This window comes from Apis cerana, linkage group LG7, assembly GCF_029169275.1.
Source record: "Apis cerana isolate GH-2021 linkage group LG7, AcerK_1.0, whole genome shotgun sequence".
Classification (NCBI taxonomy): Eukaryota; Metazoa; Arthropoda; class Insecta; order Hymenoptera; family Apidae; genus Apis; species Apis cerana.
The window spans coordinates 12997967-13025410 of NC_083858.1; the positions used below are offsets into that span (position 1 = coordinate 12997967).

The following is a 27444-nucleotide window of genomic DNA, read 5'->3' on the forward strand; positions in this document are numbered from 1 at the left end:
TTAGATATAACTCATACACGTTTATTCAAAATGTAACAAACATTTAACATTTGATTATCAGAGATAAACCTAATTACTCAACTATCTAACTAAATTTTCATTCTCTTACTACGAGTATTAGGTCTATTCTCTTATTATTTTTCGTTTGTAAAAATAGAATGTCCGTTATGTGTATATAAAACTATTTTATAATGGCGGTCAATAGAAATGAAAATAATAACATGAATTTTATTTTATTAGAACTTTCATCAACTTTACTGTGTTATTTTGGCGGATTAAAATAGTCCCAATGATGATGATGCGTTATCGTTCGAGGATTGCTGAAATAAAATATCAATAAACCTGCGACCAGGAGCAATAACGCGCACAACGTTAATTCCACTTCTCTGATCTTTTCCCGTGACTCTTCATTGCCTACCATGGTTGCCATATAATTCACAAAATGCCTCATTGCTCTTAAACCAGCTAATCGAAGTACCCTGATCAATTGTCTGGTACTATCTGTAATACTTGGTTCGGTATCGGTTCGATGGCTGGCCAAAGAGAAAAACTGTGAAGGAATTTGCGATGCTGGAAATGCGATGAGATGAGTTCCTTCTAACGCAAAGCAAGAGGGCGAATGAGACGATTCTCTTTGGCTTTCTCTGTCTGATTGATCCGTGAACGACGTGTAAGAGATTACAGCACGTTGCGGCTGTATTTCGCTGCTAGTGCCGCGACTCGTGACACTGTCTGGTGTGTCCGGTGTGACCGAGATGACCGGTGGTAACGATCGAACCGGGGAAGCGGTCTGCCGTGTTCGAGAGATATTTATAGGGGATGGCGATCTGGATCTCGATTTTCGAGTCTTTTTTTCGCTAATCTCGCTCGATGTTTCCTCGTCTTTCCTCTCTAACGTCGGAAATTCGCGGAATTCTGGCGGTTTCCAGTCGAAGGTTGGATCAATTGGTTCATCGCTAGCTTCGAACACACGATCCGAAGATAATCTCAACTCGGTGCTCTCTTCCAGGGTGGTTGTTACAAAGGGAGGACGTGAAACATGGGATTCTTTTATGTTGAATTCCTTAGCTGTGCCCGTGCTCAATGAAACAGGTCTTTCTGTATCTAAAATTCGTAAGGACTTATCTTGAATGTTTTGAACATCGGAAAATGATTGTGTACTAGGAATATCTTTGTCGCTCGATTCTACTTGCGAGATTGTTAGTGCGTGTATCGACTCTTTGTTCTCTACTTGCGCGATTGATAGTGTGCGTGTACTTGGTATGTCCTTTATCTGGATTACTTCTCTTTTAACAACCTTTTGATCCTCGCTCTTTGGCTTCTCCTCTCCTTCGCCAATTTCTCGAACAATCGTCTCTTCGTCTAGTTTCCGTTCCACGCTTTGCCCCTCTGCAACAGGAATGTCTGCTGTCTTCTGTTCCGCCTCGATCGCTTTGCTCTCTTCTCTCTGACCTTGTATTCTGAAGGCGGTCACGGTCTCCAAATGACTTCTGATTGCCATCAACTCCCTAATAATGGAAGGAGACAGACTCTCCCCCATGCCTTCTATGTTCTTCAATTCGGATGCGGTAACGACCAACGCGTCCACTTCGGATGCAACGATCTTACTAGCCTCTATCTGAGAAACGCTAAGACGATCCACTCTCAAGTCCCCGACTTCCAAGTTGGAGATCCTCACAGGCTCGTCTGAAAACAGGGCGGATCGAATAGATTTTAGATGCGGTTCCTGTTCGTGGATTGGCTCACCCAAATGTGGCGCGGATAAATGTCTATCCTCGAGAGCTTGAATCTCTTTGGACGGCGATGGAGATTTTAACGAAACGGTATCGTAAGCCGGTTCCGATTGTTGTTCATCTTTACGCAGTCTCTGCGATATTGGCAGGGGAGGAACAGGTGGTGTACCCCCCATGCTCGACGGGCTTGGTATTCTCTCCGTGGAGACCATGATCTGCGAGCCTGAGATAGATGGCGCCACGATCAATTTCGCTTGCGTCACTTCCTCTTCTATCACCACGTCATCGGGCAAAGGATCGGTTTGTGTGGCAGTGGTTGTTTCCATGGCGATTTCTTCTCTCAGCTCACGAGTGGATCGCTCCATCGATTTGTCCTTTTTGGATCTGGGTGGCCTAGGTGGCGCTGGCAACGGTCGTCCCTGCATCTTACTCAAAACCTCGCTGCTACGCAGATCTTTGTGCTCTCCATCATCAGAATCGATTTCTATGTAAGGAGTGGACTCGGTCGCTTGCAAAGTCACATCATACGTGTCGTCCGTCAGTATTATGTTACTTTCGTTGGATCTGGCTGGGCCAAGCGTACTGTACGCTCTTTGGGGACGTTTAGGTGCGTTCGATCTAGGAGCAGTGGCAAACTTGTCTCTTTTCCTCCTTGGTGGCGGCGGTCTGGGCGGTTTCTCCCGTTTCTCTATAACGGCGTAACCTGTTAATTCCTTTTCAAACGACTCTGCGTCGTCCCGCGGAATATCCTCCTCCGCGTAACCGGCTTCTGGCAACGATTCCGCGCCATGAGACGTCCTGTCCTCGTCCAAAGCGACCGAGGTGCCCCTGGATCTGGATCTTCTTTTCGGCGGGACCGGGGCCGGTTCCATGTATTCTTCCTCTCCAAGCCTGGTCGCCAATTTCCGAATATTCTCTTCGCTCGTTGCCATGATCTCTTCAGCCATGTACACCTCTTCTTCTTGCCCGTCTAACCGAACACTATACATTTTAGACAGCGACGACGAAACGACGGGCTTCCCGGCATCGCCGGCCCACTCGGCATGTCCGTTGCAAATCGCAGCCTCTACTAGTTCGCCGTTCCTCCGTTCAGGCTCTTTTCGCGACCGTTTTCTACGAGAGGGCGCCACAGGGGGCGTCGGCGACGGCGGGCGAGGAAAATCAGCCGCGAGTTGCGATTGGCTACGCTGCAAGGATCTCGACTTTCTGCGTACAGGCTTCAGTACCACGATGTCGTCCAACGGCTCCACAGGAAGTTCGGCCGGCTCTCCCTCCGTCTGATAGACCACTCTGTGTCTGGAATCGCTTCTGGTTCGATCGCGGAACACCTGCTCGTCCGTGGATTCGCTTCGACGAGCCCTGTTCGGCCTGATAGGTGGCGTAACATCGTACGATTCCGTGGAACGTTCTTTTTCCTTTCTTAGTGATCTGTTTCTCGCGGGGCGTCTCGGTGGGATCGGCACCATTTCCTCGTCGGCCAGAACGTTTCTCTCCGGCCTCAAAGCGTCTCTGATCTCGCCCGTCAAGTATTTCCCGAAATTCATGTCGCCCTGGCTGAGCCCGCTTTCCCGTAGGAAGAATTCGTCGGAATCGATCTCCTCGATCACTCCGTGGCGTCGTCGTTCGCAGGAGCTGCTGCTCGAGTGCTGCTGCTCCCTGTCCGATTGAACGGACAACGGTTCGGGCTCCTCGTCTTCGTCCATCTCTTCCTCGTATTCCTCCTCCTCCGACGGCGTCTTGTGCACTCCGTATCTTCTCGGATCCACGGCTGTGAATGTTTCTTCGTACCTTGCCTCTTCCCTGGTGTGCAGAACCTCCTCCAAGGATCTGGACCTTGGAACGGGTCTGAAATCCTCTCTGCGTATCTCCTTCTCCGCTTTCCACTCGCCTTCCGCTCGTTTTTCCGCATCTTCCTCCTCCTCCTCCTCTTCTCCGTGCCGATACGACTTCAACTTGCTCGTGTACGATTCCTCCTCCGTTCTCGAAGCATCCGACGTAGGAAGATGCGGCGTCTGACGGTCCGACGTTTCCGGGGATTCCTGCTCGTAGTCCATGTATTGAAACTCTTCGTCTTCTCCGCGCCTCTCCTCCCACGGTATGGCGACCGCCCCCCCTTCGCTCATCGACAACCTGGGCTCCTCCATGGAGGGGTATCGCCACGGTTCGGATCTCTCCGCGGCGGTTTCTTCGCTCGAGCGTCGCTGCTCGTCGCCGTAGCTCGCGGTCTTGTCGAAGCCTCGAGCCCACTTCAACCCGTCGCTCTTTTTCCGCACCCGTGGAAACGTGGCGCTCTCCGCCGACTGCGCCCTCGACTCTTTGGGCGTGGAGGTCGCGTACTCGCCCTTGTTCCTCGACCTCTTGTCGAATATTCTCGGATACGCGGAAAAGTCGAAGATGTTCTTTCGCGAGCCGATGGTTGACTCGGTGGAGCGCTGCTCGTGCGCGGGGGGGGATCTCTTGGCGGAGCGGGTGAGGGCGCTGGGCAAGCGTATGTTGGGCCGCTTGATGTTGAACCTCGCTCTGTCGGGCAGCTGGAATCTCGCCTTCTCCGAGAAATTGAATCTCGGCCGCTCGGGCAAGTGGAATTTCGACCTGTCCGGCAAAGAGAGCCTCGGGCGACTCGGCAGATTCATGAACTTCGGCCTTTCCGAGAGCGAGGAGCGTATCCTGTCCATGCGGCTTGGCCTTTTCTCGGCCCTCGACCTGTCCGATCTGCCCCCGCTTCCTTTCTCCTGCTTGTGTCGGTCGGAGAACGCGAACGTCGGCCGTTGGATGTTTCTCAGACGGGAGCGTAGCTTGCCAGCCTGCGTTTTCAACTTTTGGGGCAGGCCACGGGCGCCCCGACGAAGGGGAAGCTCCTCCAACGCCAACGAGTCTACCTGAAAATAAAGTGACGATTATGACGCGCGTTGAATCGTTCGTTTATCGATCTCTTCTTTGTCACACGCGAGAACGAGTGGAATGCGGCCTGATGCAGTTAGACGACGATGCACAGATGCTTGTCACGAGATTATGTATCTTGTTGGACGCGAACTCTAGTTCCTTTTTTGAACGTCGAGGAATGTCGAGAGGTCAGTGAAACGATCGAGAGGAAGAAAGAGATTTAGAAGATAGAAGTAGTATGTATAAGCGAGAATGAAAATAGGATAAAGAGGAGGGACATGGCAAAAGGTACATCGGATTAATCAGATTAAATTTAAAAAATATAATCAAAAATTATTTAATCTCTAATCGAATACAATTAACTCGAGTTGTATCGAGTCTAAAGTTTCTCGTTAATCAGCCAGAAAGCCAGAACTACGACGATCGTGGAACGCGTAGAACGCTGCCGTGCCTCAAAATAGAATCGTGCATCCTTATCCATCAATTATCATTTTTCAGAGCGAACCAATGGCCGTGTCACGTGTTGCGTAATCGAGCAGAAATCGATGACGAGATCGAATTTTCATTTGGGTCATCGGTGTTTTAGATTAAGTTGTTGTCTGCAATCTGTCTTTCACGGCGTGTGAACCACGGAATATTTTTTTCTTACACACGGATTCGCAGGTTCTAGAAGATGATGAAGGATTGTGCAATTGACGGGGACATCCGTGTTTTCTGGAACGCTTTTACGACGCGATTGCACAATGGTCAGTGACACGTTGGCTCTAATGCTTTTTATACGCATGTTTCGCTAAATATAGGCCGTGATGGGCAATAAACGGGTGAACGGCTCGCACGACATTTCTCGAGACGTATTCTTTTTGGAAGATTCCTCATTTCGACGTCGAGTTAGTTCCTTTGAAAAAAAAAAAAAGAGAAAAATTCGATTCGATTTTTAACACGATTATTATTCGAGCGAGATTAATCGATGTGCTGTCCGAGAAGATTTTTAAATCGAACATCCAATTCATCTTCGCGCGATATTTTTAATACTGTAATATTTAGAGATGGATTCATCGCATCGCAAATAATTTCCACGTCCTACTGACTCACTCTTGTTCACCGTTTGCTACGAGGTATTCAGAAACTATTCGAGTCTTCCAGTTCTGGTGACCTACCGTCAGTGCGTCATCCATCGCAAGAGCTGCATATCTTATTTCCATAATTTTACCAACAGTAAATAATCTCTTAATTAATAATACTCTATAAACAATAACCGAATCATACATAAATAAGATAATTCAATTCGATTCGACAATTCCCATTAGGAAAAAGAAGAAAAGAAAATAGAAGGTCGATGATTTGCATGATAATAAAAAGGTAAACGCTTACTTGACTGGTGTTGACCTCGCCGTCGGTCCTGGAGTCGGTGGCCGGGGTGGCGGCGTTCAAGAAACGCTCCTCGAGACGTTCTTGCAACTGCTGCGGGGTCTCCAGCTCCTCGGAGGTGTCGCCAGTCTCGACGAGCTCGCGAGCCTCCATCGCGGTGTCCTCGATTTTGCCGTCCAACGGAAGGACAACATCGCCGGCTCGTGTCAGCTCCGGAGGTAGCCGTGCCCGGTCGTCGATGCTGTCGTCGCTGTCAGCGACGGGCACCACATCCGTGTCGGTGATTCGCACGACAGGCGCCGTCGCCGGCTTCGGCGACGACGACGGCGGTGCGATCGGTTCGTACTCGTGCTCGCTGTTACGAAAAGTTACTCGTTTTCTTCTTGCTCTAATTGGCATTCTTGCCCCTCTCTTTTCTTTTTTTTTTTTTGGTTAGTCTTTGAGTAAAAATCGGTGGCTCGGATATCGTTACGGTTTTCTTACGGTATACGATTTATTATTATACAGTTTGGATTTTGTTAGTTTTTAAATGGTCCTTTTCCGGTTAATTTCTTCTTCAAAAACATTTCTTGTTTGTTTAATACGAGTTGAGTTTCATTAATTTGTGCGGTTGTGTTGTTTTTATATTGATCAACTCGTGGCAGTTTATAGCTCGATGTTATATTGGTTTTTGGAGTGTGCGATAGGTTAAATACGAATTCGTTAATATTTACGAATTATTTCCCAATTTTAATCGATGTTCTGTTGAATGTTAATTACTTGAGCGTTAATACAAAAAGACACTTACCAACTAGATTATGTGTTCAAGTTAAATAAATTGTTACAGTTTTGTCTTGAGCGTTGATATATTTGTACCATTAGCACGAATACTGTTAGTTTCAAAATCAGTCTTGTTATTGAGCAAATGCCAGGGAACGGAGGCTGGTCAATCCGTGTTCGTTTCACTGGAAGCGGACGTCACAGTGGAAATAGTAGGCACTGATCGGGCAGATATTATGTTTCCAGCGTTGAAGCAGAATGTTCATAGATCACAAGGTTAATTTGCAGACGGTTTGTTCGGGAGGGGTCAATGTCGAAGGAAGATATTTGCTTATTCCTCTTTTGTTCTACGCTGCTTCTCCAAAAACCGCAGGAATACTGTTACAATGATAAACTCGATTAATTTTATTAGTGAATTTTTAATAAAATTATTATTTATTATGTAATGTTTCTTTCTTCAAATTTTCAAATATTCAATTTCGATATTCTTTTAATTACATTTCGTAATAATTTATAAATAATATTTATAAAATCGAATATTGAATTTATGAAATTCTTTTTCATTTAAATTGAATATTTGCATAAAAAATATATTTAAATTTAATAATTTAATAATTCCCTGTTTTAATAAAGCTAACGTAATGATCGACTATGTAAAACTCGGATATTATATAGGTTATCTATAAGAATCCTCGACATAAAATCTCAAGCTATTTTGAAGGATCGAGAATTTCGATTTTCCGCGGACTTGATCATCGATAATGATACTTCCATTATCGCCATACAATAACTCGATGTCCACTTAATTGCATCAAATTAAAATTCAAATTTTGAGGTTAGAATAGCTGTTGCTCGCTCGCAGCAATCATTTTCCTTTCTCCTGCTCCTCTCTCCCTATTCTTTTTCTGAAATTATTCTATGCATACAGATATAAATAATTATTCATAAAAATTTTTTATACATATAATTAAGTTAAAAAAATAATCAAGTTTAATTTTCGACTGACAAGTATCAATTTTATTTTGTAATCGTAACATTAATTTATGCTTGTTGCCAATGTGCTAATTATCAACTGATTTAGAGGTAAAAATTTGTATTTCAATCATGTCCATACAAATATTGAATTTATACATGATAAACATGTGCAATTATACGCATTCATAATTGCGATGATATACATATATAAATCACATTTCATGATCTCGTAGACGTACATTTATGATTATCTCCGTACAGAGGAAAACTCACAGGCATATATCAAGAAAGATAGATAGAGGGATGCGAGAGGAGTTTGGACGCGGAACCGAGCTGACCGAGGATTCTATGTATAGCCAGCCGGGCGAACCTTAAATAGCTGTGGCGGTACGCGAGCATAGTCGAGACGCGTAACCTATACAACACCGTCTACTCTCCTTGTGCGTGTACGGATGCCTATCAGAAGGGATATTCATTCGAAACTGGAAAAGGAATGAACTGGCCTGGATACCGAATCTTTGGCATTTGGTCCAAAGCAGGGTTTCTAAACGGGTTGCTTGGTTATTTCGTGCACATATAAACGTAAGATTAGATGTAATTCAACTACACATACGTATTACACATACGTATATAGAGAAACAAAATGGATATAGAATCCATATATAGAACTATTGATAATTCTACGGACAAGTTTCAACGAGTGTTTCGAATAGTCACAGTTACAAGTCTATCGTCTATAATAAAATCGTGTGTTATCTTGTTGACTTGTTACTGACCTGCAGCGGACCGCAGGTGGCTGCTGCATCGTCCTGGACGGCGGTCTACCGAGGAGAGCACGTCGTTCCGGCAGAAGCGAGTCGCTCTGGTAGTACTGACAGCCACAACGGACCTCGCGGCCGAGGCTCGACGTCGACGACGCTCGCGAGGTGCGTCCACGTTGCTCCGGCTCCATCCCCACCCCCTTCGATTCCACTTGTCCACCTCCAGTCTCCTCTTCCTCTCTGTCTACCTGATGATGTGGTGGCGCGTCTGGTCTATTCACGATCGCGCCCTTTCCTCCTCCGGTTTGAACACACCGTTTTCGTTCTTTTACTGCGTACCTTTCTTCGTTTTTTCTTTCGCGAGTTCTCGTTGCTTTCTTTTTTTTTTTGTTCTTAATGCTAAGTTACACGAACGTCGATATGCTGGCGTTGCGCGACATAATTGTCACCACTCCGTGTGTTGCACGAAGAAAGGAATAGAAAGAGGAAGAAACCGTGAACAGGAGAGAGAGAGAAAGAGAGAGAGAGAGAGAAAGAGGAAAGATGGTTTTCTTACAGCAGCCCACTAGTGCAGCGACTTCTAGGCGACTCTGTACCCTCTCTGGCTCATCTACGCAATATCGTCGCGGACATCAGGATTTATTTATAGAAACATTTCGTGTCGGATGTCTATTAATTCGACTGGGCAAAATTCACCTGCACGCGCGTATCATTGTACCACCTGGCGGTCGTTACACGGAGCGCCACGCAGGCGCAGTGGAGGGAGCTTTCGGCGCGCGGGAATTTGATTTTTTTCGCAAGGTGCATTGAGTTTTCCAAAGGGAAGTATCACGAATATTAATAGCGTTTTATTTTTAATCTTTAAATACGTCTTAATGATATCGTATCATATTTATTTACAAATGTTGTTAATATTTAAGATTATTTTTTTTTTATAAGAATTTTAATTTATATTATAATTTTGTCATCTTTATTTTAATTTCGTTTAAATCTTAAATGATTCGTGTTAGTATAGAAAACAGAAGGGAAAAATATTGATATAACGCCATGCAAATTTATTATTAATATTTAAAATTATTTCTTAAATTTTATTTTAATTCTTATTTATCTTGTCTCGTTTTAAATTTAACTTTTCAACTGAGTTGGTAATAAGAATTTCTAGCAAAGCGTTAAAGATATTTATACATCAAATTGTAAATATATATACCGCTTATGGATGAGAATCAATCTTTGAACTTAGAATTGTATTAGTGTTAGAATTTTTTTAAACGTTATTATTTTTTAAAAATTTTTCTGTAAGAATTTCAAAAAGATAACAATTCCATAGTTTTTTCTTTTTTTACTTATTTTTATCATTAGATATAAAAAATTTTTTACAGTTACTTTTATATTGCAAGGGATTAAAATGTTTAGCTGTTCGTCTTGTAAATGGGTTTATAACGTTGCACTTCTAGATTCTTAGTCTTAATTTTTTTCCACGACAATAATATGAAACAGAATAATAAAAGAATTGCTATCTTCTTAACCCTCTATTATAATTCAGAAACCATGCGTTTCTTTTGCTGCATCGTCGTATTAAAATGAATCAAAAAATTATAATTTATAATTTATAATTAGAAACTTTATCTTAATTGCTCTCTACGTGATCCAGCAGGATAAATAAATGATTATTGGCAATAATTCAAAAATATACGCCAAATATCATTTAAAGGTTGTAAATAATAATAATAATAATAATAAAGTAAAATATATAATAACGTTTATTATTTACATATAATATATATATAGATATAATGTATGTTATAACAAATAATATATGTGTATAAAGAAATAATATTTATCGAATATTTAATTAGACAAAGAATCGATCATTTTCATTTGCTTAGTTCAAAAAGTATCGACAAGAATATCGAATTATGATGTTTACGATTATAAAAACAGTACTTGTCAAGTTAAGTTCGTTAAAGTTCTTTATGAATTTATATTTTTCCTCCTGAATCTTTCAATTAAAAATTTGGCCGATTCAAGTAGAGATCAATTAAAATATTAACTGCGTTGCACATAATCCACGATTTTTTTTCTGTAATCGAAAAAAAAAAACTCTGAGTCAATAGAGGGTTATCGAATGGTTGATCGAAAATGGTTAATTTCACAACGAAATAAAGCTTAAATCTTTTAAAGAATATGGTTATTAATACCTTCTCTTCCATTTCTTCTTTGTTTGCCAATATGAACCTCGCTCTGCGTCAATCTTTCTACTCAGGTTTCTCTTGAACTGCTAATTCTGTCGGAGGGTTCTGTTGCTTTTTTTCTCTTTTCTTTGGTTTTTTTTTTTTTTTTTTTTTTTTTTTAATAAAATTACTCAAAACTCGCATATCTTACATTTTTTTTCCCTCTCCTTTCAGAATTATTAAAACGCACTTTATCCATAATATTTTACAATAGATCCTTAAAATTATTCGACAAAGCACTTCCTCCCGTTACATTTACATTCGTTTCCATTCGCATTCTCGTTTAAAAAAAGAAAAGCGAGTATAGAAAATTTGGCGATTCGTCGCTAAATTGAACGCATCCATTAATAAATAAATAAATAGCCGACCGGGATGAAACACGAAACGAGAATCCAACAGAACCACTACCGATACACTACCTAACGAAGCAAACGAGGCGCAATAGAGACGGACAAAATGTTTAATCGAACGGAACACAGATTCCGTTCGAGCAAAGAGCGATCGCCATTCGCCATACGGGGCGATGAACCGAGCTTTCTCAAATTAAATCCGTTCGATGCGAGACGATTGACTCGAATGCTTTTTACCTCCTATCCTATATAAAAAAAAAAAATAAATAAATAAATAAATAAAAATAGAAGAGGACGACAATCATCGGATGTCGTCATGCGGCTACGTTGTTTCTCAGTTTTCATCGATTGATGGAATAAGTAAGCGATCTAAGACTAAACGTGGTTCTCTTGGTTCTTGCTCTCGACTTGTCTCTGACGGGATAGTCCTGGCTTCCGGGTGTAAACGGCAATTTTCGATCACGTTCGACCGATTACAACCGATCCGACCTTTTAATACTGTTTAGGTATATGGCATAAGTGTATAGATATAAGGAACGCACAGTTTCACAGTTGATGAAATTAATAAAAAACGCGTGGGGATCGTGAGAAGTGTAAAAATTGGAAAGTAACGAGTATAATTGTGATTTAGAGAAGAGAGATGGAGATCGTTATAATAACCTCTGTTCATTGAATTAGGACCTTCGTATAATGATTGTATTCTGTCATTTTTCCAATAACAAATCGAAAGATGCGTGGAACGAACTTTAGATAGTTAAAAAATTTATTAATTATCGTTAGAACATTTTATACACAACACGTTGATTCTTTTATTTTCTTTTCCCTTTATTACAACGTTTTTGCAACATTTTTTTTTCTTCTTTTAATTTAATAAAATTTCTAATACACGCAATGAAATACTTTTTTCTTTCTTTTCTTAAACATCGATCAGAAAGAAAGGGAAAAAGAACTCGTTCTTTTTTTTTTTTTTTTATTTAAAGTTTGCGCAACTTGCTTGAAATTACTCTTCGATTCGCTCGACGGATGCAAATGTTTGAAAATGTTTCGAAGTGATTGGAAGATCGACGTATATTTATAGCACCCTAAGAAGTTATCTTTGGGGTAATTAACGATGGGGTAAGGAGAGGTTCGATGCGTTAGAGAGGGTAAGCGATAAATTAAATTTCTATTCGTGTACATTAAACCGCCTACGTCTACGTGTACAATTTGAGCAGCCAAAGACAATTTGTCACTTTTGTGTAACGTAACGTTCTTGTTTAGAAAATTGTTGAAATATGGTCCTAATTCGATGGCCAGGGACAGGTTTTCGTAGGTTTCGTAGTTCGTTTCAACTTAATAATATTTCCCAACTTTTTTTCCCTTCTTCTTTTTTTGGTTTAGCATAGCACGAGAACGAGAGAGTGAGAAAAATATTTATCTTTCTCGCACTATATATCACCAACGATAATACAACGGTGTTTTGTAACACGTTTCGAGAACCAGCCTCGGCGATTAACGCGAAAACAATGAAAAAAGTTCCTGTAGACGCGTGAATCTTATTTGACCTTGTGCTCTCGAGCCGACGGTCATTTTTAAAACAAAGAAAAATTAAAATTACTACGATTTTATTTTATCAGAGAAATTCATGTGGATACGTATGCGAATTATTTAAAAAACACGGAGAAGGAAAGAAGAATATCGACGCGAATCGTTGTTTAATATTTCTTTAAAATGCTACTAATTACGCAATCCCAGTGGTATGGTTGTAATGACGTTGTAACACGACAACCGCAGACTTGTATTTAGGCCAAAAGTGGCCACTTGAACCGCTACTTAGACGAGTAAGCAGTTGCACATTATTGGTATACAAAAACGATTATGACTCGGAAGGAAAAGGGTCAAACACAGCGTACATATTATTATATACGTATTTAAAAGAACTTTTCTCATGCGTTTTCGTGTTGCCCGTCCGCTCACGTCCAGAATTTATAACAGTTCTCTCTACGGTTAACGAAACACAACTCCTATATATAGAACAGGAATAGGAAAGATTCTTACTTGTTAATTTATAAAAAACATTATTTTCTTTTTTTTGTTTCTTTTTGTTTTTTTTTGTTTTTTTTGTTTTTTTTTTTTTACATAATATTACACGGGGATTTCGAATGCGTTTCCTACGTTTCTTCCACTTGAGATATACATTCGCCAATTTTTAAGTGTAAAAATACTCGTGATACGAATCACCAAATACGTTTTTTTTTTTTTTTCACTCGACCACTATTTTTGTATAACTCCTCGTTATATTAGTCTCTTATTTAAATATGCTTAAACGTGCTCTGTTCGTTCATCGAGGATGACTCGACAATTAATTCTTTATCTATTTTTTTTTTCTTCTTTTATTCTCTCCCTTTGGAAACTTCGATAATCAAACAGAGAACCAAATATCATCGATCATATCATGATATATATATCATGTATAATATTGGCAGTCCATTGCCAAATCAGCAACGATATAATAATAATAATGATAATAATAATAATAATAATAATAATAATAATAATAATAATAGTAAAGAAACAATGGAATAATAAACTTTCCCGTTCAAAACGACGAACGAACACCCGGGAACCATGAAGGACTACCATGAAGATCGATCATCGTATGGTCTCTCTGGCAATATCAGGCAATATGTGATCGGATAATTACTCGTTTAACTTCACATATGGACATTATAAACCGGCAAATATAGAATCTTCTCTGTTAATCGTTGCATCCGCGATGGGATAGGACATAGTTTATTTCACTTATGCCTCTTCCATCTAGAATCGCGAATTATTTCCTCGCTTCTTTTCAATGTTTCTTTTCTTTTTTCTTTTTTTTTTTCCATTTTTTTTTCTTTTTACCTTTTTCTTCCTTTTTTTTTTATAAAACATAGAGAATGTGTACGTGTGATGTGTGTTTCTCTCGTGTACGTGTATGCGTGTACGTGTACGCGTGTATATACTTAAACGCAATAATAACTCGACCAACGTTCGTCCGAGAATTTATCATTGCCATTATCCCCCCCTCTCCCCTCGCGTTCTCGAGTCGTTGCCTCCTCTTCTTTTTTTCTCCTTCCTTCGTGTTTATATCTTCTGCTCTCTTCTATTTTCTTACAAATACTAAATTTTATATAGTATTTAATATATATATATATATATATATATACACACGCAAACGCGAGTTGAACTTTTTCCTTTAATTCCCTTCTCTTCGTCTTCTCTTTCTCTTCTTTCTTTTACTTTTTTCTTTTTTCTTTCTTTTCTTTATTTTCACCTGTTTATTTTCGCCTTCTTCTATCCGTTCTAAACGCGTTTCCCGACTCTTTCTCACCTCCCTAAAGCTAAACTGATCTGGCGCGCGATGCGTAGACGCGCGAAGCCGTTCGACGCGAAATCGTCATCTCTCAATGAGAGCCACTCTCTCTCTCGTGTTCTGCTCGCTCTACTTTTTGCTTATAAATAAACGAGCCTCGCGGTTGGCGCTCTGTGACGTCGGCGGGCTACTGTGCAAAGCTGTGAACGGGAAAATCGAAATGAACGGAGGAGGATAATAAAAAGCGTGAAACAGGAGAAGGGGCGGGAGAGGGAAGATTGAATGGTCGAGAGAGGGAAAAAAAATAAAAGAAAGTAACAAAAATTAAAGAGATAAAATTAAAATAATACATGTGTTATATATTAATATAATGTGGTAAATTATATATCTGGTGTCCCATTTATAAACCGACGTATATTATTTTCGATGTCGAGCAAGAGAAGAATGTTTCTTTGAATGTTTCTTTTTCAAATTTTCGCTCGTCGATCATATTTGCTTTCTCGGTTCATCTGGAAACACTACTTGTGAGAAGGAATTATATAACAATAGGGAGAAACAAATAGAGGGATAGAAAGGGAGAAAAACAAGAAACGGAGAAACGATGAGAAAGAGATGTTGACTGCGTGGGTAACGATTACGAGATGAGAGGATGAACAGAGAGAGAAAGAGAGAGAGAGAGATGGAAAATCTGCGTTTCGCGAACACATCACGAAAATAGAATCGCAAAGTCTGAGACTCGCATAACAAAATATAATGCACGCACACGCGCGCGCGTGTGTGTATGTCGTGTATGTGTATTGTGTGAAGGGTGTCGAATACAGGTTTTTTAAGCATGATGGCATCGAGACGCCATTGATTCGCGATTCTAAAATAGATCCGCAGATTCGTTTTTTATTTATTCAAAAAAAAAAAAAAAACGAAATTCTCTTTAAACTTCTTTATAAGATCGATTATTTGCCGCGACTTAACTTTTCGATCCGTTTTTCTTCTATTTTTTTTCTCTTGTTTTACATATCGTTATTTTTATTCTTATTTATTTATCTTTTTTTTTAAGAGACAGAGAAGGGTGGAAAGGATGCGTGGCCTGCGATCCGAATCGAGAATCGAACGGAAACCCGTAATACACCGAAAAAAAAAAAGAAACCGAACCGAATCATTCGACGACACGCTAAAAGCTTCTTAAAATCGTACAAAGCACCAGTGCGTACAAATTCACTCTTTCTTTCGTCTATACATGTACCGATAATCACAACATGCCTCTCTCTTTCATACGTAATAATAATTAATTCATCTTTTTGTTCTTTTTTTTTTCTTTTTTCTTCTTTTTTTTTCTTTTTACCATCGACGCAGTGACAGAATATATCATATTCATTATATATATATATATACATATATATATTTATATATTTATATATTTATATATATATATATATATATAGACTTTTTCTCTGTTTTTTTTTTTGTGTTTCGTTTACTAATCCGTAGCAAAAAAACTGGCAGCGGTATGTCGCGATTAACATAAGAACGAGTCTTAAAGGAGAACCACGAATTCACGAGAAATTTTCATTCCCTTTGTTTGTTTGTTCGTTCGTTCGTTCGTTCTCCTCCTCCTCTTCCCTCTGTGTTTACGTTTTCCACGCGTTCTCTCTCCACGGAAAGAGATAAACGCGTCGGTTACTATCCGGCGTCGCATTGTCTTTGTTTCACCTTCACCCGGACCGACGACGACGAGCGAATCGGAAGACCGACGCGGCGTGAACTCGCGGACGTATCGTCGACGAATCGTCGAATCGACGGTGGACGACATTACGACGATGAAAAATTACGACGCCGGGTTACCCTGAGACGGCGTCGACGATATCCACAACGAATACATCGCGATATTATCGAGCGACGATACACGTGATTTCTTCCATTTAGCGTTCCTACTTTATACTCTATACTCCTTCCTCTTTCTTTCCCCCCTTTTTTTTTTTTTACCTCTTTTTACTTATCCTTATCATCGTTATATATTTAAACATCCTTGTTTCTCCTTCGTTTAGACGCGGTTTAATGAGGTCTCAGTGTAACGATTTTATTGTTGCAATTATAGTTACAGTAATCGTAATCGTAGTCGTGGGTGTACGCCGGCAACAGGGACGTGGACTCGTGAGGTGCCGGGCAGGGGAGATGCCTGGGTCAGGCGAGCTCGTTGCTGTCCGGAAAGTGGTCGCGGCAGTCGAGGCAGGCGGCCAGGTCGAGCACCAGGTGATGGAGGGTGGGATGCTCGAGGACCTCCGCGTCGGGCAGCGGCGGATGGCAACGGGGCCTCTGCTGCCGACCCCTGAACGACCGGTGCAGATTCAACACCACGTCGCAGAACACGTAGCGCACCAGCAACAGTCGTAGGAAATCGTCGCCGAAGAATTGCAACACGCTGGTCTCTGCGTGGACCGGTAAAAGCGCTCGGTCAGATCTCCGCTTAAGGATTTTATTTATCTCGGGGTTCTTTTTTTTCCTTTCTTTTTTTTTCGGTCTTTCGACGTTATGACATATGTGTGTGTATACGTACAGACGATTGCAAAGGTGTCTCCGTTGCGGTTGCGCGCGTGGTAATTTTTTTTCTTCGTTTCTTTCTTCTCTTTCTTCCTCTTTGCTTTGCTTTGGAGAGTTTTGTTGGTGGTGGTTTGAGGTTGGTGGTTTTTTTTTTTTTTTGGAAATTAAATTACTCTTTGAGGCTCTTCGAGGTGGAGGAATTTTTTTTTTCGAAAAGTGAGATATTCTATACTGGTGGTTGCTGGCGTTTCTCTCTCCGTAAAATTCGTTAAAATTTCGAGAAAGGAGGAGAAAGAAGAAGAAGAAGAAGAAGAAGAAGAAAGAGAAGAGGGAGAATAAAATAAAATCGCGTAAATTTTAAATTAAACAACTTCTCACAATAGATCGATTTACGGACGAGACACCTTTCGAACACTCTGTACGCTCGTTCCGTTTCGTTTCAGAATTTTGACCCTCTTTTTCCCGGCTCGAGCGACGATCGGGGACGTCAGTTCGCCGACTTGATCCTTCCTTTTCTTTTTTTTTTTCGTGCTCCCTTTCGTAAATTTTTACGAAAACTCTCGCGCCCGGTAAAATAAATTTTCGCGATTTTTCAGGAATGTCCGCGATAAGTTTATCTCTCGACCTCGATGCAGAAGAAGGGTTAAGAAACTTCTCGCTGGGATTACGTAAGCGTTGATAACCCTTGTACCAGATAGAGGGGGAGGGGTGGAATCCCGCTAAGGTATCTCTCTCCCTTGGTTGAATCTTTTCGATTCTCCAAATTCAACGCCGTCCAAGTCTTATCCGCGTGAAAAACGAGCCCCTCTCTCTCTCTCTCTCTTTTTCTCCTCTCTGGGTAAAATAATCAAATTTTTATCGTCAAAAAAATTTGTAAGAAAAATTTGTCAAGAGTGGAAAAGAAAATGGAATTTCATTTCATAACCTCTCTCATTTTTTTTAAATTAAAATAATGATACGGTTTAGAGAAGTTCGTTTTTCGTGCGAATAATTAGAGATAGTTTCGTAGTATTTGAAATTAACTAATTGTATCTACGATCCGTTTTTTCGGATGCTATCTATATTAGCTACGTTATTAATCATTGGATCACACTGGATCCGCCATTTTCGTGATTAGATTCACGATTAATCCCGGAAAAATCGCTCACTGACGTCCGCGATCCGGTCGAAAAATTCTGGGCGATGATTCCGGAGACGTGGCCGACAAATTTGCGTATTACTGTTGCTGCTGTTGTTGCGTTACCACTCGAGAACCCAGTTGTTATTTCGTGGTTTCGAAGTTTCGAAGCGAATTATCTCTCCATAGATTGGATAGCCGGGTGGTTCGCCAGATCGATTTCGGTGAAACTTTCCCCGCGAAAGCGAATTAAAGCTTTGCTTAACGGCTATTATAGAGAGAAAGAGATAGACAGGGACAAAGGGAGCCACTCGTACGTTCAAAACTCGCACACGACATATCGCTGTCGCGGGAGGAACAATGGAGAGCCCCTTTGTAGCCGACCCTAGATCACGCGTCTAGGAGGCGAGATTGCCGGTTCAGCGATAAACACGGGTTGGATCTAGGCCAACTCTGTTTATCGTTCGAACGCAATTGTAAATCCCTTTCACCGCGTTTCTGGCTACCGGTGAACGAACCGAGACGATTTTCGATCATCATCGAGAATTAGCAAGGCATACCGTTCTTAAGTATTTTAAAATAAAAAAGAAAAGAGAGAAAAAAATTTTGACGTTAAAAGTATCTAAGTATGTATTTTACATATAAGCGATTGTAATTGTAAAATGATATGGTGAATATATTGATTCATTTCTGTCAAAAATAATTTCGACAATCGTAAAACGAGAGATATATTAAAAAGATATATTAAAAACTTAAATATTCGAAAATCATTTTGGCAAATCACTGGTAAAAACATTCTCATCCGCCCAAGTCGAACGATCGAATATGTAGAGTCAGGCCCGAGCCAAGAAAGTTTCACCGATCTACCCATTCCCCTAACCTATCCAATTAGAAGAGAAAGACAGGCAGAGGTTAGAAAGTAAGAGTGAGAGAGAGAAAGAGAGAGAGAGAGAAAGAGAAAAGTGGAACAGAGGCCGTGTCAGGCAACAAAAACAACCGTGTCCTGGATCCTTACCGCATCTGGAGTGCGTGACGAGCTGACAAGCCTCGATGAGGAATCGCTCGATGTAACGCTGGCACCGCTCCCAGTGGTGCACGGCCAGACTGCCGATGTTGCATATAAGGCAAAACGCGGCTAGGGGGGCGTGGAGAAATAGAGTGAACAGGCTGCCACTGTGTCGAATGTCGCGTAGCGTGGGCGGCGTGTCCTGAGGCGACATCAGCACCATCAACGGTTGGCCGAAGTAACGAGGTATCTGCTGGAATACGAAGCTGTTGTCCGAGTCGACGACCACGAACAGAGGTTTCCTCGTGAACGGGTAGAGGTCACCCGGATATAGGCAGTGCGGTTCCTTCCCACCTGTCGGCCTCTTCCCGTGCTCCGGGTCCCTCTTGCTGCACGTGGAAACGCCACCCAGGTCGTACCCCACTGCAAGATCGGAAGGTTTATCAACATCGTGCGATTCAGGTTTCGTGGCGTGGTTTCACTTAAAAAAAAACCTTTCCTCGTGTTTCGAATTTCCAAATTAAGAGATTCGCGTTCGGACAGATTCGTTCTAAAAGTTCGAAACTTTTCGATTTGATTATTAATAATTTTTAGATTTAGAGATTTGAACGTTTGCGAATTATCGAATTACGAAGATTACGAAGATTAATCTTCTTTGTACGAAAATTGAAAAATACACTTTTCACGAACGATTTTAACGAGTATTTTCTTTTTAAGCGCGAAACGTTTAGGTTATGTTTAGACTCGTTCTCGCGTGGTGGCGCTCCTATAAATAAAGCGATCAGTTGCATCGGCCGTTCACGCGCGGCCGGCTCGAGCTTCGTTTCGAACGAACAACAATGAGTAGAGAAGATCGTCGGACCGTGTCGCTTTTTTTCGAGACACCGACGCGGCTCGATCGAAATTGGACCGTTACCAAAATCGTTCCCTCTATCCTTGAAAGATTTATTTGCGCCCGGACTAGATCGCAACGCGACATTGTAATTTGTATCGCGCTTTTTTGGAACGGGCCAATTCTGCATTTAAACTCTGCCTACTTTCCCGCGCGTCTGACCATTGCTCTCCTTTTCCACTAGAATTAACCTACATAAACAAGTCGCAATATCAACAAATCTATTTTTCTCTCTTCTCTTTCTTCCATCAAATTTAATTTCTCCGTACAAATATACCAATACTTTAATCTTTAAAAACAGATTCGTATAAAAGTGAATTTTTCTTTTTTTCCTTTCTTTCTTTCCCTTTCTTTCTTTTTTTTTTTTTTTTTTAACAAGACTAAAAGCAGAGATTTGCTGGAAAGGGAGGGGGAACAGGGAGAAGAAACATGGCCAGAGGGGTTTCTTCGATATCGACGCGCCGCCACGTATTTCGATATTGATTGCAAACTTAGAATCCAGCGGACCGACTGGTTGGAATCTCTACCGCGGAGTGACCTTGGCACGGATGCGCTACTCTACTTTCGTTGAAAGACCGTTTTCGCCTTCTCGGCCGGCGCGGTAACCCCACCGCGCTCTGAATAGCGGCTTCCGAGCGTTCCTTTGGTGGTCAGCTCGCTGAATTTTTCAACATCGTCGACCTTCGGTCTCGAGTCCAATTTTTTGTTTCTTCTTCCTACTTCCCTTTCTTCTTTTTCTCTTCTTTCGCTCTTTTAGAGCCGCTTTACGCGTTACATTCAGTGGATGTTATATATACTTAGAGTATATATATTTAGTATTGCGCTATAGAAGAAGAGAAGAGAGAGAGAGAGAGAGAGAGAGAGAGAGAGAGAGAGAGAGAGAGAGAGAGAGAGAGAGAGAGAAAAGGATAGAGAGAAATTGGTCGATGATTGGACAGAAATTGCGAGTCAAAATAGAGAGTGGAAAAGAGCGGTTCGCTCGAATACAGTGGCCAAGTCTTGATATTTCCCTGATTTCGATGAAAACGGGTCACGTGAAGATTGTGGATTTGCAGAGTTAGTTTTTCTATCTCGATTTCTAAATATTATTATTACGAAATATTTCTTTTTACTTTTCTCTTAATACTTTCTCCTTTTTCCCGATATAAAAAAAAAGATTATCAAAATGCAAATAATTCCTAGAAAGAGGAACTATTTTTATTATTAATCATTATTTCAATCAAGGAAAAAACTAGCCAAAAGAACGTAAAAACTTTTACGATACGCCATCAAAATTTTTTTACCACCGATTTGGTCACTCGATACACGCGACAATATATATATATATATATTTTCTATCTACATGCGACATCGATAAATATCGAATATACACAACATAATACAACAAAAGACATCGAAAGCGTTGCGCAACGAATTCTCGTCGTTTAAAACGTTAAACGAATCATTAATTAAATGACGATTATATTATATAGATCAAAAAATGATGGTTTGTGAACGGTCGAACGGTGGAGACGCGTGGAATATTAGGAAACTATCCAAACGAGCTGAATTTTCTATTTAGTTAATTCAACGGGCACCGCTATAAAGGGTCATGGTCGTGTGCATCTCGCGAGACTCTTGAGATGTCTTCTTTCGATCCGCATAAAACTTTCATGAGGATGGGCACTAATTAAAGACAAGGAAAGAGAGAGGGGACAGAGAGAGAGAGAGAGAGAGAGAGAGAGAGAGAGAGAGAGAGAGAGAGAGAAGAGAGAAGGTGGCGTGTGTTCTTTCTGCTACACTCGAGTTGTGGTACCTTCTACTGATCTTTTCGCGAATCCAATTAAAGATGTTGATTTTGAAGAAGAAAAAGATCCTGTGTGGAATTTTTTTTCGTGGAACAATGAACAATATTTCCAGGTGTTAACGAAGGGAAGTTATTTTTAGATATAATTCAATTACTCTGAGTGAATTAGGAAGAGCCAGTTTGTTAAATTCGTAGAATTGTTAGTAGTTTTATAAAATATTTTTAAATACTTAAAATACTCATCCAAGCTTCTAATTCTATAAGCTTTCTATTCCAGCCAATTATTAGCTCTGACTAACGAAAAGCAATACGTATTCTAATCTCCGTGTGTAATATAGATCGTATTTATTTATTTCCTTTCGTATCATTATACATTTTTATCGAAATAGAAATATCCGATATTTTCCAACTATAATAATTTCGAAGAAAAAAGATAAAAAAAAAAAAAGTTGGAACAGACCGTCACTCGACGTCTTTGCAACTCATCGCCATCATCAGTTACGATCAAACACTTTCCGGTCTTCCGCGCTCGACTTTACATAATCCAAATACTGTTCGTACTGCCGAACGAAAAGAGCGTTCCTTTCAGTGACTAAATCAACCAAGAGAGCGACTCGTATGCTCACTGGAAGCCCTTGAACGAATAGAAGAAAAGCGATGGTCCGACTCGGTGTGATCCAATTAGCGACACGCGCTTAAAAGCGGATCCACACTCGGTGTTCTAGCCACCGTATAATACCGTTGCGACACGGCTTATCCTTTCACGGTCGTTTCCGTGTCGATGGGATAGTTATTGCGGGATTTAAGCTTATCGTTATAACGGTCGTTTCGAGACGATGCGGCAGATGTTCGACGAGGTAAAATCATCGCGAGAATTGGAAAAATACGATACCAAACAAATTTCTGCCATTGAAGGATCGTCAGAAGAATAGAATTTACCGATAGAACGGTAGGAAGCTTATTCTAACTAGATTACCGGCCGAGGAAACTGACCGAAAATGTCGACACGCGTCTGCCTTCAGCTTGATCGAGCGTGTGATTTGCTTTCGTCGTGCATCAACGGCTGCCCTCTATCGTGATAAGTAATTTTCGGCCGATCAACGAGATCGAGTGGAGACCAATCGCCTTTTTAAAACTATTTTCGTTGTCGAGAGGCGGACGCGATTCGATGCTTTGATCGATCAACTGGTTGCTAGTTTACGCCGAGTGTTTCGTTTTTCAGGTCGTGAAGCGAGGATTTTTGCAGACATTACGCGTACGTATATTTTGACGAAACTTTGCTCTATAACACCAAGAAACGTCTCCTAATTCGACAAATAATTCCTACAACACGATACGAAATTAAACATTCGACGGCATTAAAATAAATTAACCTCATCTTTGAGGTTAGCAACAAGCAACAAGCAACAATCAACCCGATGAAAGCCTCATCTCTCTCTACAGCCTACACATACATGTACATACACGTCCTATCCTACGTCTATTCCTCGAAAGCATCGAAGTGGCGAGCAGCAAAAACGGAAAGAACGGCTCAGCCAAGGCTCTAAAATATTCGCGGAAGCGTGATCGGTGGCCGTATCAAAGGGAACACTCACTTTCTTCCGGATGCTTGACGGTGGAGAAGCAGCCGTCCGCCGACAAGTAGAGCAACAGCGCCCCGTTAGCGGGCAGCTCCTTGAAGCCGCTCGCGAGGAATACCTGTACCTGGCTGTAGGTCGGCTTGTACAACAGGTACTTGTGCGGATTGTCCCGCCTCGGGGCCCCGTTCTCCGCGCCCGGATACGCGCCGGGCCTGAACGGCATCCTGCCGGCCGGCGACGCGTCGTGAAGGTGGTTAGGATCGTCCCTCGGCTCCCTCTCCAGGGTTTGAAGCATCCTGAACATGTCCATCGACAACTCACTAAACTTCACCTGGTCGGCGCAATTGCCGACGATCAGGATCTCCTGCAGGGATAGGCACATGGGTGGCGTACGTTCGATCGGGGGCGAGGTCTGTGGACCCAGCCTGTGGGTAAGTATAACCGGGTTCGTGTCCGAGTGCACCACTCCGACGGTCGACTCGGCCTTCACGAACGCCTTGATCTCGTCGAGAACCAGGTTCCACTCGAGTTGATCCTCGGGCTCGTAGGTGCTGGTGTAATCGGCGATCTGGGCGTCCAGCTCTTGGACCAGTTCACGGACGAGCTTCATGCGGTTCAACAGCAGGCAGACGACGATGAAACGGGCGTAGTACCTGAGCTTCTTCACCATCAGGTCGCTTCTGTCCTCCTTGGCAGCGCGGCTGTAGTACGCGCGGCCGCGGATCGCCGCGTAGAACGAGTAGGCCTCGTGAAGGTAGCTGGTCTCGCTGGTGCGAAGGTAATAGTGGTAGTAGAGTTGGCCGATCTTGCTCGCGATCTCGCCGATCTGCCACCTCTTCAGGCCGTACTTCGTGTCGAGTACCGTCCTGGAACAACGATATGCGCGTGTAGTGTCACGCGCGCCTTTTATGGTTATTGGTCTGCCAGGCGAACACGCGACAGAATCGCATTAATCACGCTATTACGTTTTGCAGCTTTTTCGCCGCCCGATAACGATACTTCCTTTCCAACGAACGGAACGAGCATCATCCACGGATGGACACGTGGATGGAAAGGAACAAAGGGAAAAATGGGAAGAAGGGGGAAGGAAGAAAGGAAACACGGATCAGCGATACTTTTGAAACTGGCTGCCGCACGTTTCGAGAAACTTTCCCCTATTGTTTTGTCGAGTATCCTGAAAGAGCGTCCCCGATATTTATTAACATTTGACGGCGCCACGATCGCGTGTCTACCTATGTACGCTGTGCATCCACGTGTTACACGCCGTATTGCACGTACTACACACCGTACGTGTGTATATATGCGCGCGAGGCGTTGTGAATAGCCGGATAGACAATTGACTCTTTGTCGAGTCGCACCATCAGTCCAGCCGGCCCAACTTGATGACACTTTACGATCAAAAGGGAAAGGGACAAAGGGCCGAAGATTACCGGGCATCCGGTGCAACAGAATCGAAAGAGTAAATAAAGACGTGTGAGCAAAGTGTGTGTGTGTGGAACAAGATTCGAGTGGGCCGACGAAACAAATTTTGCCAGGTGAGTCGAGCTATATGGAATGACACTTCTAACCAATCTTTCGCGATTTTTAAAGTAATAATTTTTAAAGCAAGGAAAATTTGAAGTATATAACGAGTTTTCGTTGTGCGATGATTTTACAAATGAGACGATAACAGAAAATTAACTTTTCAATGAATGTATATATATTAAATGATTTAAAAAAAAATGTTACGTTTATTATTCTCGTAGAATTTAAGACTGATGATTTTTCATTGAGGAATCAATCAAGAGAAAGGCCAAAGGATGCCATCAAGTTGATAAAATTTTAATAGAGATTATTGAATATAATCCACGACAAACGATAAAGGAGAGCGTGTTTCAAAGGAGTCTAAGGTATTCTATAATTGTTCACTAGTCACTTGACATAAATAGAAAGAGCAAAGAAAGTGAAGAAATGGATATTGCGCGAGTTTGAACATGTACAGAAACATGTACAAATTGGACGAAGAAAAAATAAATGGATTATAAAATATCTTGAATTCTCGTTTATTTCTCCGATTTTTAACTCTTTCAAAAGGATATTCGAATCAGTATATTATTTTAAAACAATATGATACGCGAAAATATATTTTAAATCTACAAATAGCATTAAATAGATTCGGAATAGGTCACACCAAACTTATACAGTCATATCTGATCTCTGAAATCGATTCTCCAATTCATAAAGTGCTTAATTTGCCAAATAACCATGAACCACATTTTTTTCTAAACTACTCGAGAAAAAATCTTGTTCGAAATTGAAAATTCACGAGAAACCTCGAATGAAAGCTTAGATAACGATAAAGGAAAATATAAGAAACATTCTTCTTTCTAAAAAATTTAACGCTAAGAAAAATAAAAATTATCCTACTCAAAGTATAAAATAGCTTAATAAATTAATGCATGTACGAACAGATAATAACGTGTCAACAATGTGTCAAGATATCAACTCTGTTAAAAATAAAACGAGTATTAAATTATTGACAATACGCTATATATAAAATTAATTAAAAATAATTACGTAATTATGTTCTCATTCGTAAAATATTTAACAATCCACGAAAAATACTCTTATCCCCAAGAGATGCCTGCGTGAAGATCAGAATACGTAAGCGTAACGGTACGCAGGCATGTACTATACGCACACGCGTGACCGTGTTCACTCGCGCGCACGATTCTCTCCATTCACGCTCACGTCACATGGTTGGGCCGAGTGCGTAGGTAAAAGGATCGTGAACGGTGTCACGACCGATCCCGTTATACATTCCCCTCTGACGACCACTGTTACGTTTTCCGCCTATACGTAGGTGCACACTCGTTCGGCCCTTTCCGGACGAGATCGAGAGAACACCGAGAGCACAGTCCATACTCGCTGTCATCCTGACGGAGTCGCGGATCGCTTGAAAGGACCTCGTGGCGTGGAGGACGGTGCGCGTGTGATCGATGGCTTCGGCCACGCCAGCGGCCACCCTTGTCCAACGATGACTCACCGTGTGACCCTCCGGTATATACTCGACACGATGATGCACGCGATACCCTTCTTCTTATTTCCTTTCCTCTCTCCGTTCTTATCCCTACCTTTCCCTTTCCTCTTTCTTTCTTATCCCACTCACCTGTGCTGCTGTTGGAACTTCCACAACTTCGTGTAGATGTCAAAGGTGCGCCCGAAGTAGCCCTGCCACTGCTTGTGCCCGTACTGTGGCAGATCCCGTAGCCCGTTGAACAGCTGCTTGCTCTTCTCGAGCAGGTGGCAGAACTCGGCGACGACTTTTCGCTCGTGGTCGTCCATGCCAGCCATCATGACCATCTTTTCGGTGAATCGAGATCGCGGCCACTGGCTGGACGGCCCTTCAGACGACGGTCGCGGTGGCCCCGCGTGATGGCGCCTGCCGATTCCGCCACCCTCTCTTCTTGCACTCTGGACACGGACGTCGCGACCAACGCGCCGACCCAATCAATACTTGCCCACCCCGCATCAGGGGGCGCACCGTGCGTGCCGTACCACGCCACCCCGCACGCGTCGCAACGTCGACCTAGGACATCTGTCCGCTCCGCCGGTAGACTCTAGTGTTGGGCCGAGCCGCGAACAGGGGACCGATCGATGAATTTGTTCCGTCGGGTAACTGCAACGGATTCGATCAATTCATTCGGTGAATTCGGTCGGTGCTAGGTTATCGAGGGTTAAGTCTTTTCGGTGATTTCGTGATCGTTTTACCTGGCTTGCGCGAGTAGTAGCTCGTGGGATGAAAATGATGTCGCCACTGGTGTTCTGCGGTCGGGGTGAACCGAGAGGGTTTAACTTAGAGCGGGATTTCAGGGAATTTTGAGGAATGATGTTCGCTAAATGTAGGATTAATCCTTGGAGTGCTTTCTAAAATAACGAGATTCGGTCGATGAAATTTCTATCTTTTACGACTTGTAAATTATAGATATTCTAATTATATTTGTAATTATTGCATTTGGGAATGATTTTTAATTTGAAATTATTTCATTTTTATTCTGCTTTTTTCTTTAAATTTAATATTATTGTTTTTAAAATTTTCTCTTACAGTTCTTTTACAGTGATTAAAATTTTACAGTTCGAAAGTGGGGACAGTTGCAA

At 41.8% G+C, this 27444-nt stretch overlaps 2 protein-coding genes and 2 long non-coding RNA genes across 9 annotated transcripts; 2 read left to right on the forward strand and 2 right to left on the reverse strand.

Moving 5' to 3' along the window:
- On the reverse strand, window positions 1–15756 carry LOC107999356 (uncharacterized). Of its 2 annotated transcripts, XM_062077345.1 has the most exons (4): window positions 8495–15756; window positions 5988–6339; window positions 1747–4612; window positions 1–1686 (listed from the first exon to the last, which is right to left on the reverse strand). In XM_062077345.1, exons 1-4 carry the CDS (start codon window positions 8668–8670, stop codon window positions 263–265), a joined length of 4818 nt encoding a protein of 1605 aa, XP_061933329.1. In that variant the 5' UTR covers window positions 8671–15756; the 3' UTR covers window positions 1–262. The 2 variants fall into 2 exon arrangements, with proteins under 2 accessions (XP_061933329.1, XP_016914610.2); XM_017059121.3 differs by having other exon boundaries at window positions 1–4612.
- LOC133666441 (uncharacterized) lies at window positions 5424–10837 on the forward strand. The gene is made up of 2 exons (XR_009830607.1): window positions 5424–5831; window positions 5924–10837. It is a non-coding gene; the product is annotated as an uncharacterized LOC133666441 (long non-coding RNA).
- Window positions 6693–27192, reverse strand: LOC107999375 (protein SCAI). Of its 5 annotated transcripts, XM_062077349.1 has the most exons (5): window positions 27058–27192; window positions 26456–26965; window positions 23323–24173; window positions 19059–19472; window positions 16440–16814 (listed from the first exon to the last, which is right to left on the reverse strand). In XM_062077349.1, the coding sequence occupies exons 2-5, from the start codon at window positions 26647–26649 to the stop codon at window positions 16570–16572; spliced, it is 1704 nt and encodes a 567-aa protein (XP_061933333.1). In that variant the 5' UTR covers window positions 26650–26965; window positions 27058–27192; the 3' UTR covers window positions 16440–16569. The 5 variants fall into 5 exon arrangements, with proteins under 5 accessions (XP_061933335.1, XP_061933334.1, XP_061933333.1 ...); XM_062077351.1 differs by lacking the exons at window positions 16440–16814; window positions 27058–27192 and adding an exon at window positions 6693–7121 and having other exon boundaries at window positions 26456–26833; XM_062077350.1 differs by lacking the exon at window positions 27058–27192 and having other exon boundaries at window positions 15843–17760; window positions 26456–26835.
- On the forward strand, window positions 23603–25335 carry LOC107999377 (uncharacterized). Its single transcript, XR_009830608.1, has 2 exons — window positions 23603–23738; window positions 23856–25335. It is a non-coding gene; the product is annotated as an uncharacterized LOC107999377 (long non-coding RNA).
- Window positions 27193–27444: the final 252 nt, after the last annotated feature.